The sequence below is a fragment of the Pogoniulus pusillus genome, chromosome 5 (assembly GCF_015220805.1).
Source record: "Pogoniulus pusillus isolate bPogPus1 chromosome 5, bPogPus1.pri, whole genome shotgun sequence".
NCBI lineage: Eukaryota > Metazoa > Chordata > Aves > Piciformes > Lybiidae > Pogoniulus > Pogoniulus pusillus.
The window spans coordinates 39,173,123-39,189,963 of record NC_087268.1 but is presented as its reverse complement, the minus strand read 5'-3'; the positions used below and the strand labels follow the sequence as shown (position 1 = coordinate 39,189,963).

The 16,841-nt window shown below is 52.5% G+C and overlaps 1 protein-coding gene and 2 long non-coding RNA genes across 3 annotated transcripts; 1 reads left to right on the top strand and 2 right to left on the bottom strand.

Moving 5' to 3' along the window:
* Positions 1-1,906: 1,906 nt before the first annotated feature.
* LOC135175549 (uncharacterized) lies at positions 1,907-4,357 on the top strand. The gene is made up of 3 exons (XR_010302384.1): positions 1,907-1,958; positions 2,796-2,971; positions 4,277-4,357. It is a non-coding gene; the product is annotated as an uncharacterized LOC135175549 (long non-coding RNA).
* ZIC5 (Zic family member 5) lies at positions 3,996-11,284 on the bottom strand. The gene is given in 4 exon segments (XM_064143830.1): positions 3,996-5,253; positions 9,957-10,830; positions 10,833-10,896; positions 10,898-11,284. Coding segments are annotated over 4 exon segments (1,737 nt in total). The 5' UTR covers positions 11,242-11,284; the 3' UTR covers positions 3,996-4,798.
* A 2,658-nt stretch (positions 11,285-13,942) lies between these two features.
* Positions 13,943-16,312, bottom strand: LOC135175550 (uncharacterized). The gene is made up of 2 exons (XR_010302385.1): positions 16,280-16,312; positions 13,943-14,340 (listed from the first exon to the last, which is right to left on the bottom strand). It is a non-coding gene; the product is annotated as an uncharacterized LOC135175550 (long non-coding RNA).
* Between the last annotated feature and the right edge of the window lie 529 nt (positions 16,313-16,841).

The following is a 16,841-nucleotide window of genomic DNA, read 5'->3' as shown; positions in this document are numbered from 1 at the left end:
CATTGCCATAGCAATCCTAACGCTCCATGTTGATGTACCATAAAAGCAGTAGTTTGAATTTCAAAGAACCTGCCTTTGAACTTCTCCCTGCCTGATTAGGCACTTGCGTGGTGTGTGTGTGAATGCGGGAGCGTGGTTGTGTGTGCTGGCGGTGCGCGGGATGCGAGGGGGAGCGGGGGCAGCCCCCCGCCGAGGTTTGGGTGTCCGAGCCAGGAGGGAGCGTTTGTGTGTGCGAGTCGTGTCCGTGTCCGTATGCCAGCACACTCTGTAACCCTTACTGCTCTACCTGGAAATACTTTTTCGGGGGAGGGGGCGACTGTCCATCTTTCCCAGCTCTCCCTGGCGACATCTCTAGCAGCAAGAAACATGCGGAGAAAGCCCCTAAAAATCATCGATTCTCCGCTTTACTCCAAACGCAAAGCAGCAGCCTGCTCTGGGCGAGGGGCCTTCCTGATCCCCACCGTCTCCCATTCCCCCATGGTGTGGGGGTGCCTTGGGGGGTGCAGGCCCGCGGCTTTCTGCCGAGAGCTCCCCCGCTTATCGATCATCAGACTGTGCTCCACCCCCTCCCTCACTGCCATTTCCCACACTCCTGAAATTTCTTAGCCCCTTCAAACTCCACTACCGCCGCTCTAGCTTTTAAAGGGCCGAGCGCCAGCACTAGTGTGTGGCGTGATGTCTCCCAGCCCGGACTACAAAGGTAGATGATTTAAACAGTGTTTGCTAGGACCACGTTTCGCCTAGGAAAAGATGAAGTCTTTGATGATGGCCAACTCAGTGTCAATAAGTGGCTTTCTTTGAGCCATATTCAGATGGGAACGTCTTGCTTGCCAATTGCCATAGAAATCTTAACACACCATGAAGATTGTCCAAGCGCCAAGCCTTCCGTTCTGGGCTAAATTACTTTGAAGTGGGGCAGGACGTGCACTGGTCAATGTTAACTCTATAGGGCGGGCAGGGAACACTAAGAGAGGGAGGCTTGGAGCGGGGGGGAAGCTGAAAATAAGAAGGGGAAACTTGTTTTAGACACTCTATACAAGGTTCTGCTCATTGTCAGATATCTTTTATCTTTTATATTTGCCATGAATGATTCATGTCTCGGTGGCTTTGTGTCGCCCTCCTTTTCACAAGAAACTTCATTAGGGAGCTATAAGTTTTCCCATTGATTGGAGCCCTCATTTATGAGTGTTTTTCTGCTTCGTATGTTGGTTATTGTCATTCTGCTTGAAACAACTCTTTGCAACCTGTTTCACCTTTACCACATTTAACAAAACTGACTTAAAAAAACACTCTAACCTTTTGGTGAAACTATTCTTGACATTTTGACCAGTAATTTTCTAGCAGTGGTAAATTAGGGGGGGGGGGAGGGGGGCTGGAAGAGTGGTGGGATGTCATTCTGGGATAGGTTCATTTACTTAATAATAATAGTAGTAGTAGTAGTAGTAAGAGTAGTAGTAAAAGAAGGAATCCTAGAGCGTTCTGGCACAAAAACACCAGCCAAAACTTTTCCCCATTCAGTTTTCCTCTCAAAACAAAAAAAAAGTGTGTCCACTCTCAGCTCCTGAAAACTTTTTTTCCCCCCTTCTCCTTCCTGCCAGTGAATTTCTGGCATTATTTCTCGCCTGACCTGTCTTTGTTTCAGAAAAATCTCTGGCACACCGTTTTGCCACTATGTCTTCTGCTGACGAGTAGTGCTATTTAACTCCCTAGGATCTGCCAGAGAACACTGCCAAGAATATTTTTCCCTACAATAAAAATATTAACTTTTTAATTTATTTTATCTGATACTTTGATTAACTGTACTTGAGAGAGATTTAAAACGTGCATATAAATGCCTGGCTTTTGCCTATCTTAATTATATATCTATCTCTATGTATCTATTTGTCTGTCTGTCTTTCTCTTTTCCCCCATGCATGGAACGCCAGGAGCAGAGCACCCAAATGCTCCATCATGAGGAGGTACCCACCAGTTCTACTTCACCCATACCCGCTCCCCACTATCAGTTCGCCTGACTTCCGAGGGCAGACAGCGGCAGGAGCAAAGCCTGTAACGACCAAAGAAGGCCGGAATAGCCGGGCCAAGAGCACCCCTCTTCTGAGGGGCGCAAACCGAAACACACAGCTGAGGGACAATCGATGTTACACATTACGATGGGGAAAGCCAGGGTATCTCAGCCGCCCTTTCGGTGTCGTAAGGCTATAAACGTTTCTGATTCTATACACTGACCCTCGGGGACCGGGTGAGGGATGTTTTGGTCTGTCTCTGCCTCTCATCTGTCAGTAAGGCACATGCAATACATAGAAATAATATTTTTATTCATTTGCATGATATTTTTTATCTTTTTTTTTTTTAATGGGGTTTACAGAGATGGAAAAAAATTAAATTAGTATTATTTTATTTAGGAGGTATCATATGTCATAAAACTGATGGGCAAGTGTGTGACTCTATGTGTAGCAAGTACATAAAAATAGTGATATATCCCCCCGAGCCATAGTTTATAAACCCTGCCATGTAGTAATGTATAGTGCAATCGGTTGTTGAGAAAAAAGAAATGCATAAATTAAAAGGTTCGTTTATAAATCAGCACCAAAATATCTCTAATAAGATTACATTACATAAATTATTCTTTTCAAAGTCCATACCTTATTTTATTATTTTCTACTTATTCAAATGAGCTTTGAAAAACGAATAAAAAAGCAAATCGAATGCACTTTAAAAAAGTATTTTCTATTCAAGTTTTCTGTTTGTTTTTTGTTTTGTTTTGTTTTGTTTTAAAGTAACTCTTGTTTCTTTAGATCCAACACGACAACATGAAAACAATGTTTAAAGGCTTCCAGAGTGACAGCACCATGCACTGTACTAATAATACAATATCTCTATGAACTATATATATATATATATATATCAGCACCAACACACCGCACGGAGGACATGCAGGAAGAGTTTGATTCACATTACATCGTTCATTCAAGTAAGTTGAAAAATATAATGATTTTCTTTTTTTAACAAATCACAGCATCGTAAGCAACAATCTGTCACCAAAATCAATAAGAGGATTCTTTGGTGTGCTTCGTACTCTTCCAGAAGGGAGGGGGAGGGGAGGGGGGATAAAAAAGAAAAAAAAAAAGGGGTGGGGGAAATTACTGTCAGAAAATAAATTAATTCGACTGTACAAAATAATCGCGTTCACATACACGTTATTAACAATGACAAGACGACATCCACCATTCACGGCACACAAAACACATTTCCACAGGCCCTGGGGGAGGGGAGGGAGACTGCCGCTTCTCCTCTGGGGTCTCTGAGGAGGAATTAGTGCTCTTTAGTTTATCTGCGCCCCGCTCTTGACGGACGGGCGGTGGGCCGGCGTATGTATCCCTTCCGCCATGGGCTAGGACGCTGGGGGTGGGGGCGAGGGTGGGTGGGCACCCTGACACCAGCCCTCTCCCCCACCCCCCGATTATTTTTCCAGCACCTACTATCCCATCCTCCCAGGTGACTGTCCGGCCACTGCCGGGAGATGCTGAAAAGCAAGAGTGGGGCAGGCAGGCACCGACTCGGCTGGAGAGAGGAAATAAACCTTATACATATATATGTGTGTGTGTGTGTGTGTGTGTACTGTTTATATATATGTATATATGGTTTATATGCCTATATGTATTCATAATTAAAAAAATAATCCTCCCAGCTTTCTAGTTCCCCTCCTCTCCGTCAGATGCCGAGCCCTGGGGGGGCTGCTCTGCCTCCCAGCCACGAACTGACTGCACACAGTGCTAGGGGAAAGGAAGAAAAAAATCCTTCCTTTGAGAGACCAGCTTTAGGAAAATATTAATAATAACCAGAGTAATAATAATATCAACTCCTATAAAAGATAAATTAATTGTCAGTTTTCTCATGTGTTTGAGTTTTCTGTTTTGGTTTGGGTTTGGTTGGTGGGGTTTTTTTTGTGTTTGGTTTTTGTGGGGTTTTTTTTTTTAAGCATCACAGTATCGCAGTTGTCAAATAGCAGCAGGTTTCTTTTATTCTCCAGCTATGTTTTAGGAGCCGTACGCGTACAGACAGTGGTGGAGCAGTAAGGCAGTGCTGCATCTTTTGTCTTTCCTTCCCTAAATCGTTTTCACGTGGTTACGGCTAAATGAGAAAGAAAGAGGGCTGGAGAGAAAATGCTGGGTGCAGGTGGAACTCCAAGACTCGAGAAAGAAATCAACAATTACAAAGGAGGTGAACTGCAAGAGGGGAAGAGAAAGAAAATCAATTTATTTCCTTTTATTTTAAGGGATGTGTAATCTGTCTTCGACCAGACGGAGCTCCAGCAGGTGCCGCTTTGCAGTCTGGAGGCCGCTGCAAACCTAGGGCTCTAGCCCGGCTGAAGAACAGGCTCCGGGCTGGCAGCTAAAGGATTTAAGGACCACTCCAGGGGACGGAGCAGGGCAGCTCGCAGCTTTCCACCGCCTAGCTCGCTTGTCAAGAGCAGCACGGCTTGGGCAAGGTGGGAGCCGAGCATCTCCCTTAGCCCTGTTCCCCTGCAAAGCGTGTGTGGCTCGAGTCGCTGGGATAGCCCCAGCATGGAGTTACTGAGGCTTTTTCGTAACCAATAAACAACAACAAAAAAAAAGTCCGAGTCTTTTCAATTAAATTAGTTACCGTACAAACACCATAGGGTTTTGTACATGGAATAAATAGCGCGAGTCAAACCTGACGGCACTTCCACACCAGCCCCCGTGCCAGCGCGGTGGAGCCGGGGCCGCCGGCAACATGGCTCAGCTCGGCTTGGCGCTGCACGGCTTGGCCCGGCTCCCTAGGAAGCGTTTCTGACCCCTGAGGTCCTGTTGGGCTCGTCCTCCTCGGAGGCTGGGGAGGCGTCGCGGCTGGCGGGCGTACGGGGCCGGCGGGGAGCACCCCCGGCTTGGCAGACGTACCACTCGCTGAGGTTAGTGACGGGTGGGGAGAGGGCTGCGGCACGGCCGCGGGACGGCTCAGAGGCCGGGTCGGCCTCGGGGGGCAGCGGGCCGTCGGGGGGCCCTGCGGCCGCGTAGCCTTGAGAGCCTGGAGGTGGGGAGGGCGGCGGGGACTTGCAGTGGATCTTCATGTGCTTCCGCAGGGAGCTGGGGTGAGTGTAGGACTTGTCGCAACCGCGGATCTTGCAGTAGTAGGGCTTGTCGGAAGTGTGGACATGGGAGTGCTTCTTGCGGTCGCTGCTGTTGGCGAACTTCCTCTCGCAGCCGTCGAACTCACATTTGAAGGGCTTCTCTCCTGCCGGGACACAGCAACGGCATCGTTACCGGCGGGCAGGCGGGAGGGGCACGGCCCTGCCCGCGTTCTGCCCGTTCCCCTCCCGCAGCAAGGCCGCCTGGTGTAGGCCCTCCGCAGAGCAGTCTCCGGAGGTGAGCATCAGGACACAGCCTCTCCTTTCCTGCCTCTGCCCACCTCTCCCCTTCCCCGCCCTCAACAGTCGTGACATGCCCCAGGCCTTCAACTTTCCTCTCGTGTTTCGCAAACTGCGCTGTGTGGCTGGCGAGCTCCTGGCCCTGCCTTGTTTGCCCTCTGCGACACTGCCCTCGCGTACGGGAAACCTTCATTACCACTCTAATGACCAAGCCCAAACAAAACCCCTCAATGTCTGCGAGGGACGGCGTTTGCCGGCAGCCTAGTTCGCCTGGCACATCTCCTGCGTAATCCTTTCCCAATGGGGCACTACGCTGAGGGAATAATTAGTTTCAGCAAAAGAAAAGTAGCACCTATTTAAGCATCCTGATGGAAGGAAGGAGCACCCAACAGCCGGTACTCGGAACCTGCAGGCTGGAGAGGATCGGCCTGGACACTGGTGATGATAGCAGCCACTAGTTACCTCAGGCTAATTTGAGTCTAAAAATCTCCGCCCGATGTTTTAAGAGCTTTACGTATTGCTTAATAGTTAAAGGGGTTGTGAAAGTCAGCCTGGGGCGGGTTTGCCTGGCGTACCTTTCACTACCCACCCACATCCCCACCCCCCAGCTCCTGACCCTACTACTTCCAGGAGCATAATATGTTCTGGCACATATAGCTGTACTCCGGACCGACCTTTGCCCACCCTTCCCGGACAAGGCTGAGTAAATGCCTATTGCTGAGAGTCTGGCCGGGGGGGGGGAGACGGGGACACACGAAAAAAGGTGAGACGGGGGGGGGGGGGAGGAGGGAGGGAGGGAAGGGAGGGGGAATACACCGGATCCCTGTACTGCTCAGGCTGGAGTTTTCTTTAACAGCGACATTTTCTTCCCCTGCCATGCTACACGTCAGCACAGAGCAGATAAATCTTAACAGATAATCCTTGTCACGACTATCGTGACTCTAATGAAAAAATATACCAGCTTAGTCATGGGCTATACGTGTTTTCAGATCTGAGCGCTCAGAAATAGCAACACATGAGCTCTCGATGGACATTTGAAAAAAATTACTATCCTTTCCGTTTGTAAAACTGCCTCAACGTTCAGCAAAAGAAAGATGGGAGAAACAAATACTATTTTTACTTCTAAAAGCTATCTATTCCTCCTCGACTCTTACTGTAGAAACATGTGCCTCTGAGTCAAGTTTTTCGATTAAAATCGGCTCATCTATCAGCGAAATGGTAGCTCTAGGAAAACTAAGTTTATCCTTTAAAATAATGGTACGAAAATCCACCTCGTGGATTTAAAATGGAGTTTTGATGTGCACGGAAACCTCCGTATCCTCTCTTTCTCACCGAAACAGATATTACTTTGTTTGTTCCTTAATTACTCTTTCTTTCTGTCTTTCTTTATCTTTTTTTTTTTTTTTAACGAAACAAAACAAAAGCAACACACACACAAAATCAACCAAAAAGCCCAACCGACTCTCAAGGATGTGGGCTCCCACGTCTCGGTGCCGGCAGCGGACCGCAGAACCCCGCAAGTGTAGCCCTCCTGGTTCCAACCCATCGGAACAAGCTACGTTCTCCCTGGTCGGAGCTCTAGTAAAGTGCCTTTCTCCGTGGGATCATGCGTGGGCATCGTCCCGGGGGCTGTGCACGCCTCGAGGGGCCGGGGGAGAGGGCTCCTGTTCTACAGCCCGTTCGAGGGTGCACAGGCTCCGAGTAGCTCCTCCTTGCCAGCTTCTGAAACGAGACAACCCCAGTTCCACACAAATCCAGGAGCGGGGAAGGGCCCGGAGTGTCCATGGCACGCTGACGAGAGCGTCACGTCAGAGCTTAACTGTTTATAAATGGTTTCAACCCAAGGCAGGGGCCGAGATGATGGTGGCTATACCGTCATTCCTCCCAGCAGAAGCAGTGTTGGCGGTGGAACGAGGGCAAGAAGAGGCTTTGGGCTCACTTTTTTCTTTTGGAGGGGGAGGACGGGCTGGGGGATAGGAATCATCGGGGGAAGCCAAACGATTCTGAGCACTGTCTCCAGAGAGAGGACAGGGATTTTGGAGGAGGAGGGGGTTCTTATCTCTTTTAGGATGCATCGGGGGTGGAGACAACGATTTGTCCCCACAACGTGCAGAAGATACTAAGCTCTGTGTGCAGCTTCCGAGATGGTGCTCTTGATGAAAGCGGAACGGAAATACAATAAAATCCCTCCTGAATTATCGACATAGCCTTCTTCCTGCAGGGCTATGTGAAACACGCAAAATCCCCTACTGATACAATTATGGGTTATTATTTCCCACCTTCCCCAAGAAGTAATAGCAGCAAACGAATATTTTTTCAATGTTTCCTGATCCCAGGCTGCACATAACTAAATTAAAGCTGAAGTGGAGAAGTTACAGTAATTAATCTGATAGGGAGGAGCAGGTTTGAAATCCTTCGTGCACCCGAGAGCTATGCGTCGGGAAAAAATCACTTCCCTTCTGCACTTCCTTGTGCCGAGATATGATTTTGGGGGGCCACTGCCCTCCACTCCGCGCCCCGAGGGTTGCTTTGTTGTAACCGTCCCTTCTGCATAAAGATAGTTTTCTCCTGTGGGCTCACCCTTGGGCACCCTCCCTGAGGCTGTGCACCCCTCGAGGGATCAGGAGAGAAGGTGCCCCTCTCCACAGATCCTTTGAGTTGAGAATAACTCCTGGAAAGGTGCGGATAGCCCTCGACTGCAAACTCCTTCCACTTACTTTTGCAATGGGCCATGTGCCACTTAGGGCCTTGAGATAACGCTCAGTCGCAGACCTGAGCTGCAGGCTCAGCCCGAGGTGTATTTAAGCTATTTAGGGAGACTCCTTTTCCCATTGAATCCCTCTGCCGTGTGCATCAGTCCCGTGTGTCCTCCTCTCCCCAGCTTCTCTGTACTAACTCTTTCCTCTCATTTGGAGCTCGGATGCAAAAAAGTTGAGTACCCCAGGAAGGTCCGCGGAGAAGTTTTGTTTTCCATATCAAGACAAATGGGGAAGACTAAATGACAAAACCACAGCCCTCCAGCATTTAACTCAATACACGGTGCCATTAACACAACAATCCCCAAAAATGTGTCAGCCCCCTTGCAGGACAAACTCCCTTCCAATCCGGGCTCTGTCCTCAGAGAGTTGGGCATCCTCAGATCTCCCCAGCTATATATGGGTTTATGCATGACATATTCTAGAGATAAAAATCTATAATCCTTTCTGCCATGGACCATTTGGTTTTACATCGGAACAACACGTTGTACAGACGCCGCTTTTTCTCTTTCCGAGCAGAGCACAATAAATCAAGAAAGCAATTACAGCAACTCCACTTCCTTAAGTGTCCTCCGAGGAATAATATTTGTCTAGTACTATAAATCCTGGCTTCATTCGTTTTCGGCAGAGTTTTTACGCCCAGATCGAGACGCCTATTTCGAGGGTGGAAGGAAAGGAGGATAAAGGATTAAAGAAAAATAAAAAAGAAAGAACGAAGAAGAAATTTAAAAAGGAAAAAAAAAAAGAAAAAAAAAGAAGAAAGAATTGAAAAATAAACACTTTGAGAAACGACTCAAAGGCTTAAAACGCACCCAGAGACCCTCTGGGAGCCACGCGCCCGGCCCAGCCTGCCCCTCGGGGCATTCCCCGTTTGTGTCGCTCCCTCCTCCCGCAGCTCCCGCTTCACTAAATCCAGATGGGCAGCCTAGCTTGTTTTGAAGTTTCCTCCTTAGATCCTCAGAGAGAGGTGTCTTTCAGCGAGCGCCTTCCCCCGCCCTGCACCCTCCTCCCTGGCTCCCCGAGGCAGCCCCGGGAACTGGGTCAGAGCCAGTAGCCCCAGCAGCTTCGGTAGTACCGGCAGTATCAGCAAACTCGGTAGCAGCGACGGCGACAGCCCAAATAGTCTCCGCGACATCGGTAGTCCCCGTTGTAGCGACAGCCCCTTAGAGAGGGTAGCCCCAACAGCGCCGGTCACGGGAGCAGCCCTGGTGGCGAGGGCAGCAGAGTAGCCCCCACAGCATCGGAGCCCGCAGCGCAGGAGAACTGCGCCCCCAAGAGCCCCCGCGGCCCCATCTCCGCCGGGACAAGAGACCCGCTCCCGGCTCTGTCTTCACCGCCAGAACTGGCAGGAAAAGCAGAACCACCGTCCTTAGCGGGGGAGGGCCACCAAGCTAGCCCCCTGGGGTGCCCCGGGTACGGACGGCGGCGGGCGGCTCGGTCGATCGCTGTTCTTCTCTCTTCCGCCAGAGCTTCCGTTTATCTACCCCCGTGTCAGCGCGTTATTTATTACTCGGTGTATTTATCCGGTGGTGCCGAGATGCGGGTGGCGGAGGGGGTGGGGAGGGAGCTGCCCAAGATGCGGGGGGAGGATAGGGACGGGACACGTGTGTGCAGGGGCCGGGTGCGTGTGCGTGGCCGGGGGTGCGTGGCACGTCTGCTGCCGAATTACTTATTCATGAAAAAGTCACATGTCCGGCGGTGCGTAGGAGAGGGAGAAAAGTGATGGAAAGGGAAAAAGAAACGGGGGAGGGAACAAAATTAAACAACAACAAAAAAGTAATCCCTTAAAGCCGGGAGCCGGGAGAAGCACCCACCTGTATGAGTCCGCTTGTGGATCTTGAGATTTTCGGAACGGGCGAAGACCTTCCCGCAGCCGGGAAAGGGGCAGGGGAAGGGCTTCTCTCCCGTGTGCACTCGGATGTGGTTGATGAGTTTGTATTTCGCTTTGAAGGGCTTGCCTTCCCGGGGACACTCCTCCCAGTAACACACGTGGCTGCTCTGCTCGGGCCCGCCGACGTGCTCCACCGTGACATGGCTCACCAGCTCCTGCATCGTGCTGAAAGTTTTGGAGCAAGGCTTCCTGCTGCCCGGCGGCGGCGGAGGCGGCTCCCGGTCAATCCACTTGCAGATCAGCTCTTGCTTGATGGGCTGCCTCATGTACCGCAGAAAGGCCCCGGCCGCCGCTGCTCCCGCCCCGACGTGGGCATGGTGGTGGTGATGGTGATGGTGGTGGTGGTGAGGATGGGGATGATGTGGATGCCCGTGGCCGGCTGCCGCCGCCGCTGCCAGGTTGAGGTTGACGGAGCCGTAGCCCTGCAGCGCCGAGGAGGAGGCGGCGGCGGCTCCGTAGTGCGCCTCGGCGCGTCCGTAGAACTCCCCGGAGGCGGCCGCCAGCCCCAGGCGCATCTGTCCGTTCAGCGGCGGGTGGCGGCCGGCAGGAGCACCTTGTTCACCCGGCGGCGGAAAGGCGGAGTGCGCGCCGTCGGGCGCGCCGTAGGTGCCTGCGGCCGAGATGAAGACACCATGGGGCGGCGGGTGCGGGAGATGAGGGGAGCTGGCGGGCGGGTGCTGCTCGCTCAGCGCCCCGTGCACGGCGGCGGCGGCGGGCAGCTCCCGCCGCAGGAGGAAATCCCTACCTGCCGCCCCCCCACCCGACGGGTAGCCCGGGAGGACGGCGGCTGGTGGCGCATAGGCGGCAGCGGCGGCGGCGGTGGTGGCGGCAGCGGCGGCAGTGGCGGCGGCAGTGGTGGTGGCGGCGGGCGCGGCGAAGGCGGCGGCGGCGGCGGTGAGCGCCTCGGGCGTGAGCTTGAGGGCGGAGGGCTGTGCCATGTGCTCGGGTCCGAGCGGCGTAAGGGCACCGCCGGGGTCGCCGCCGGCGTCCCCGGGGTGGAGGTGGGCCGCGTGGTGGGGGTGGACGTGGTGGTTCCCCAGCCCCGGGAAGCCTGTCATGTTCTGGTGAGGATGGGGCTGAGCCGCTGCCAAATCCGCTAATCTCAGTGTCGGGTTCCTCTTGCTCAAAGGGGGCTCCATAACGACACAGCCAAGCCCATCTACGCTCGCTGTTGTTATTTTTTTCCCTCTACCCGCCTTCAAAAACATGTATATATTAAGCGGCTCTTTAACTTCTTTTGTCTGCGCTCCTAACTCCGCGCATCCCCGGCCCCGCTCTGGCCGCCCGCGATTGGCAGAGCTCTCACCACACACTTCAGCAGCGCGGTGGGAAACGCGGCTCGGACACAGCACCGGAGGGATTGGACGGATCCTGATGATTGGCAGCGTCTGGCGCCGTGCGATTGGCTCGCTTTCAGGCCGCCGGCGCAGCGGGGATCCGCCCCCGCCGCCCCAACCCCCCCACACACCCCAAATGCTCACCTCCCCCCTCCCGCGCCGCCCCCCGAAGTTGCTCTTGAAAAACTTCTCGCAGTGCCCGACGGGGCGCGCCCGCCGCTCCGCACATCCCCACCACGCGCCCCGCCGGCAGTGGGCAGCAGCGGGCAGCAGCTGCCGCTCCCCCGGCGCCTGACAGGAAGGCCGGCTCAGAGGCGCTGAGCAGCCGTGTTTATGTTTTAGGGGCCGCGGAGCAACCCACGCGGGCCCGAGGCTGTGTGTGCTCATGTCCGAGACAGGAGGATGAAGGCAGCGCGAAGAGAAGGCAGCCAACGTTTTCCTAAAATAGAAGGTGGTAGCGTGAGGGAGGAGGGATTCCTTTCCTTTAGAAAATAAATGAGTAAGCTGGCGCCGGGAGAGGCAAACAGCACATGTTAGAGAAAAGTTTTGGGAGCCTGCGCTCGCCTGTTTCTTTGAGGGTTTCCCTCTTCCAAGGTGCCTCGCAGCCCCTTCCCGAGGTTCCCCTTAGAGAAACTCACTCTGTGCCCCTCGGGGGGCTGCCAGCCGTACCTCCGCTTCAGCCCTAACCGAACAAGGGCAAAAAAAGGATGAAAACGCCGCTGTTACACTGCCCCGAAGCATCAACTTCCCTCGACTCTTTCGGGCTGCCGGGGACAGAAAAGTCAGATGGGCTGGGAAACGAGAGTCTCTGTCTGGGATGTGTCTGCCAGAAGATGCTACCCTCGAAGAAAATAAAGGAAAATCAGGGGAGATCGCTAAAGAAGAGGGATAGGGAGGGCAAGGAGGAGAGATCACCGCTGGGGTGCTCTGTGTGTGTGTTGGTCCTCGAAGTGAAGCTCTTTTAGAGCTCCAAATCTGCCTCTTCTGCACAAAGGAGGATGCTGCCGTTTGGGGCAGTCGAAAAGGCTGGGGGCTGGGGCTTCCTTTTACAAATAAAAAGAGGGGAAAGAGCATTGCTATGACTTTTCTTTGGAACTGTGGGAGGAGAGGTGGCCCTTGTTGATATGTCATCTGCTCCTAAGGTACTCCTGGGAACGCCTGGCACTCCGCACTCCTTGTAAAGTGCGATCAAGGGCTGCCTGACTTTCTCTGCCTGTGGGGAGCGAGGGACACTCCTCCACCACACCAAGAGGGGAAAAGCAGAGGGATACTAGTGGACCCCTGTCCTCTCCGATACTCACCTCAAGGCCTTCCCAGGCTACCCAGTCCACTTGAACAAACTAAATCTGCTCATCCCCTCTGCAGCCCCTTGCCGATACACATTCAAAAGAAGCCCCAGTGAGTTCTGCATGTCCTGGGCCAAGTTCCAGCCCTCTTCTCCCTCCCGCCGCTACTCACCCGAGGAAAACTCGCAAAGTTTGGCCCACGGCTGCCAAAAGGGGGCAGGGGCTGTATCTCAGAAGCTGGCCCCACGACAAGCCACGGCTGCCCCCAGCCTCCAAGGGAAGCGAGACCAACCGATGGCCTCCACACCCGGGTCTGAACGGGTGCTCTCTGCTCTCCTGGACGCGGAGAGTTTCTGTGATGCTGCAAGGCAAGGAAGAAGAATAAATAATCTCCGGGTTTTAAAAGGGGCTGCTTGGTGTGTTTATTGCACAGTAAAAACTCTCAAACTAGTCGGACGTCTGTATGGGTATTTATATACACGTATTTTCTATACGCGCATCCAAACAGTGCTTTCCTCTCTCCCTAAATTCTGGGCACGTTGCTGGACGGAGGGCCTGAAATATCCTGGTTTGATGGGTGGTGCTGTGGGGGTGAAGAAGTGGAGCACGACTTCGCGGTACCTTGCACATGCCTCCTTGTTAAATGCAGCATGATATGTATCTGTTATCGATTTAATACGTCTTAATTAAAATATATTCCCCCCGATAAATGTCTTTTTATGAAGGGTTATAAAATAAAGAAAATATTTTATAGGTGGGCAGTAGGAGGTGACTGCGGGAAGGGGGGGGGCCGAGACTCACTTGGCAACTCGCCCATTTTTAGAATTCGCGGCAAACGCCGGGAAGCAAAGGTAGCTGCGTGGGCAGGGATGGTTTTGGACAGGGCCACCCTTAAAAGTGCCATGAAAAATTTAAAGACCATTAACACACCGATCCTAGCTCAGGCACAGGCTGCCTCAGCATAGTCAAGCGGGAGGTGCCTCCGCCGCCTCCAGTCCCCTCAAACTCCAGGCAGCGCCCGTCGGGGGTCGGCCCCGCGCCCTACTCTCGCGGCAGAGCCGGCAGCAGAGCCCTCCCTCCGTGCCCCGCTCGCAGGCAAACGGGCAAGGGGACACCGGAGAAGGCTTCAGAGGCGAGGTAAAAACCTAGAAGCCTTCAGATACATTTCGTAAGGGTTCCTCTAGAAAACGAGGTCGGGCTGTGGGCTTCAAGAGGTGCTTAGCTATAAAAAAATGTTGTGCTGTAAGCCACATTATGTAAATGTATGCTAATGATCACAAACACCATTTACAAACAATCATCTTTAATGTACGTCTTATTGATAGTTAGGGAGCGGGGGAGCAATAATTCATAACGTGTGAAACATTCTTCTGGGGATCCATTAGAAAGTGAGCGCTGTTGTCGCATTCCTCGGCAAGCCCTCCAAATCTCCCCAGATCTTAGAACGTCTTACCACCCTCACGACCCGTTGTGGGTGGTTTTCTTCTCTTGTGGGGCTGCCTTGAGGCGTAAGGGAGACTGTGGTGCAGGTCCCGCCGGCAACACGCGTGACTGGCTCTGGGTTCCTCCAGCAGCCGGCAGGATCGTCTAAAATCACAGCCTTGCGGGAGCCGGTATGGGCGGGGGGAGTAACCCCGGTACCCTCTCTCGTCATCCCGTCAGGGACACAGCACCGAGGAGATGTCTGCCCACGTGCACGAAGTAGAGAGAGAGAGAGAGACGATCTGACGGCGAGGCTCCCCGCCCCTCCTTTATGGAGGGGATCAGGGGATGGGTATTTTATGCCCTTAAAAATAAACTTCTCCTGCTTCAATAAATGCCCCCTTCTCAACCTCCTCTGCACCCAACCAGGAGCCCAAAGGCTGGAACATGACTCCGAGAGGGTGTCGGCATGGTGCCTGCAGTCGGAGCTGCCGCAGCCGTCGGGCCGGACGGGACTAGGACATGCCACACATTTGAGATGGAGATTTAGGAGAAAAAAATCTGGGAACTGCTGTTTTCAGTGTGCACCTCGCCAGATAATGAGGGGTCATGTCCTCGCACAGGAACTTACTCGAATATGGAGAAAGCAAGGGAAAAAGGTTCCACCCTTCAATCTCTGTGTATATATATATATATATATATATATATATATATATATACACATATATATACATGTGTGTGTGTGTGTGTATGCATACAAGACAGAAAAAGAGGCGGAGACGGCCTCAGTAAACTCAGGCCAAATTTTTGCTCTGTGCTCTTTGTCACCCCACCTTCCACTCTCCCTGTAGCTGAACGTCACTGTTGGAAGAAGCTGTTGAGATAAATCAAATAGTGACACTTTGACGGCTTTACTTGTATAAGCAATATGGTTACCATATGGCATTGTTATTTATGAATGACAGCATAAATTGTGTTACAAAGTCCATCGCCCTTTATTGGGACGCTTCTCTCCTGCCCCTAATGTTTATATGGGCATCTCCAGACAGAAAAATATGCATCTAATAAAACTCACCGGTGCTGCTGCAGATCCCATTTTAAGGGTGTTGCGCTGGGTCTACGCCGGCTGCGCAGCAAGGTATACAGGGGGGCGGACACGGGGTGCGCAAAATACTCGTAGCTGAGCTTCTCTCAGCCTCAGCTGAGCAGAGAAGGGGCAACGGCTGCCGCTCGGTCGATATTCCCGACCTGGGAACCAGCGCCAGGCGGCTTATTGCCCCCTCCGCTTCACGACATCACCGCCAAGAGAGACCTTTTATACGTCATCTTCTTGTTATATATACACACATATATATGTGTGTGTAAGAGAGAGAGGCTGAAAGAACAATAAGCACTAATTGCAAGAAAGTGAAGTGCTCCTTCCTGATGCCCCCCGCCCTGCCTAGCGGGTTTTCTTTAAAACAAACCAAAAAAAAAGCATCAGATTTGAGAGTCACAGCTTCGGCTGCGATTTTCATTATTTCCCCTTTATGCTTTTACATTAGACTGACGGTAAAAGCCTGACAAAGAACTTTTGTCCCAAAGCGTGTTTTACAGAGGAAGGCTTCAGCACAACACATGTGGTCTTCACGGGTCATAGGTCGAACGGCCTAGAAGTGCCTCGGATCGGCACCATCAAAGGTAACCTGCAACTTAATGTCCTGTTGATGAGCTTGTTGAATTTATGAGTGTCTGTGATACAGACAACGGTGAAAACGATTCCACTCAATTGGCCTCTTCTTCCCCCATCACTGGCCTGCCGCGCACCCCCTTCACGCCCCGCAACTCCTCCTTTTACTCCGACGAGAAGGAAAGACTGAATTTGGAAAGAAAGATCCTCTCTGCCCACCCCGGCCGGCCTTTCCACCTCTCTTTCTCCGGCGAGGCTTCATACCCCGTCCGGTAGAGCCCCTGACCCCGCCGGTACCTGGGGAAATGCTCGGTAACGAAGCAGGCTTCCTCACCCCTCATTCCCGGTCTGGGGGCGGTGACATCCGCCAAGGGAATGGGGCGAGAAGATGAGAGTGGTATATGCGGTACAGGGGAAGGAAAAAATCTTTCTAGCTCGTCTGTATAGTCCCTACCTCCCCCCTCCCCCGCTACCTTTCACACCACCAAGAGTAAGAGCGGAGCAGTTTTAAAGAAAAACTCGGAAAACTTACAAAGAGGGGCATGGTGTCCCGGGAAGTCTGACGTATGTTCCGCAGGTCTGGCACCTCCAGAAACCTGTTGAAAAACTTCTGTCAATAAACTAGTTTAGCACCGACTTTGTTTGACCGATGGCTTCTCTCCCTCGAGAGCTGCCAAAAGCCGAGGGCTGCGTTGCCGGTGCCCGGCAAGCGAGTGCGGGGCGGGCTGCCGGTGCCTCTGCCCTCTCCACGCCCCTACTCCCTTCCCTCGTTACCCCGTGACACAGGGGAAAAGGGGCTTGAGGTTCAGAGGGGGAAAAAAGCACTTCTTAGGAGGGACGGCAACGTGACTTTGAACTTGGATCAGCTCCTCTGCTTCCTGCAGAGAGAGTAAGGCTGGAGCCCTGAAAGAATAGCCGAGCGTGGACAGCCCGCGGGGGCTCCGGCTGGAATCCAGCGGGTCCCCCTCTCAAAGCGCCTCAGTGCCGGCGCCACTGAGCGAGCAGACAGTGGAGGGAGATAGGAAGGCAGGAAAGGAAGGAAAGAAAAAGACAGGAAAAAAATTAAAAGAAAGAAATAAAATGCAAGGGGCGGG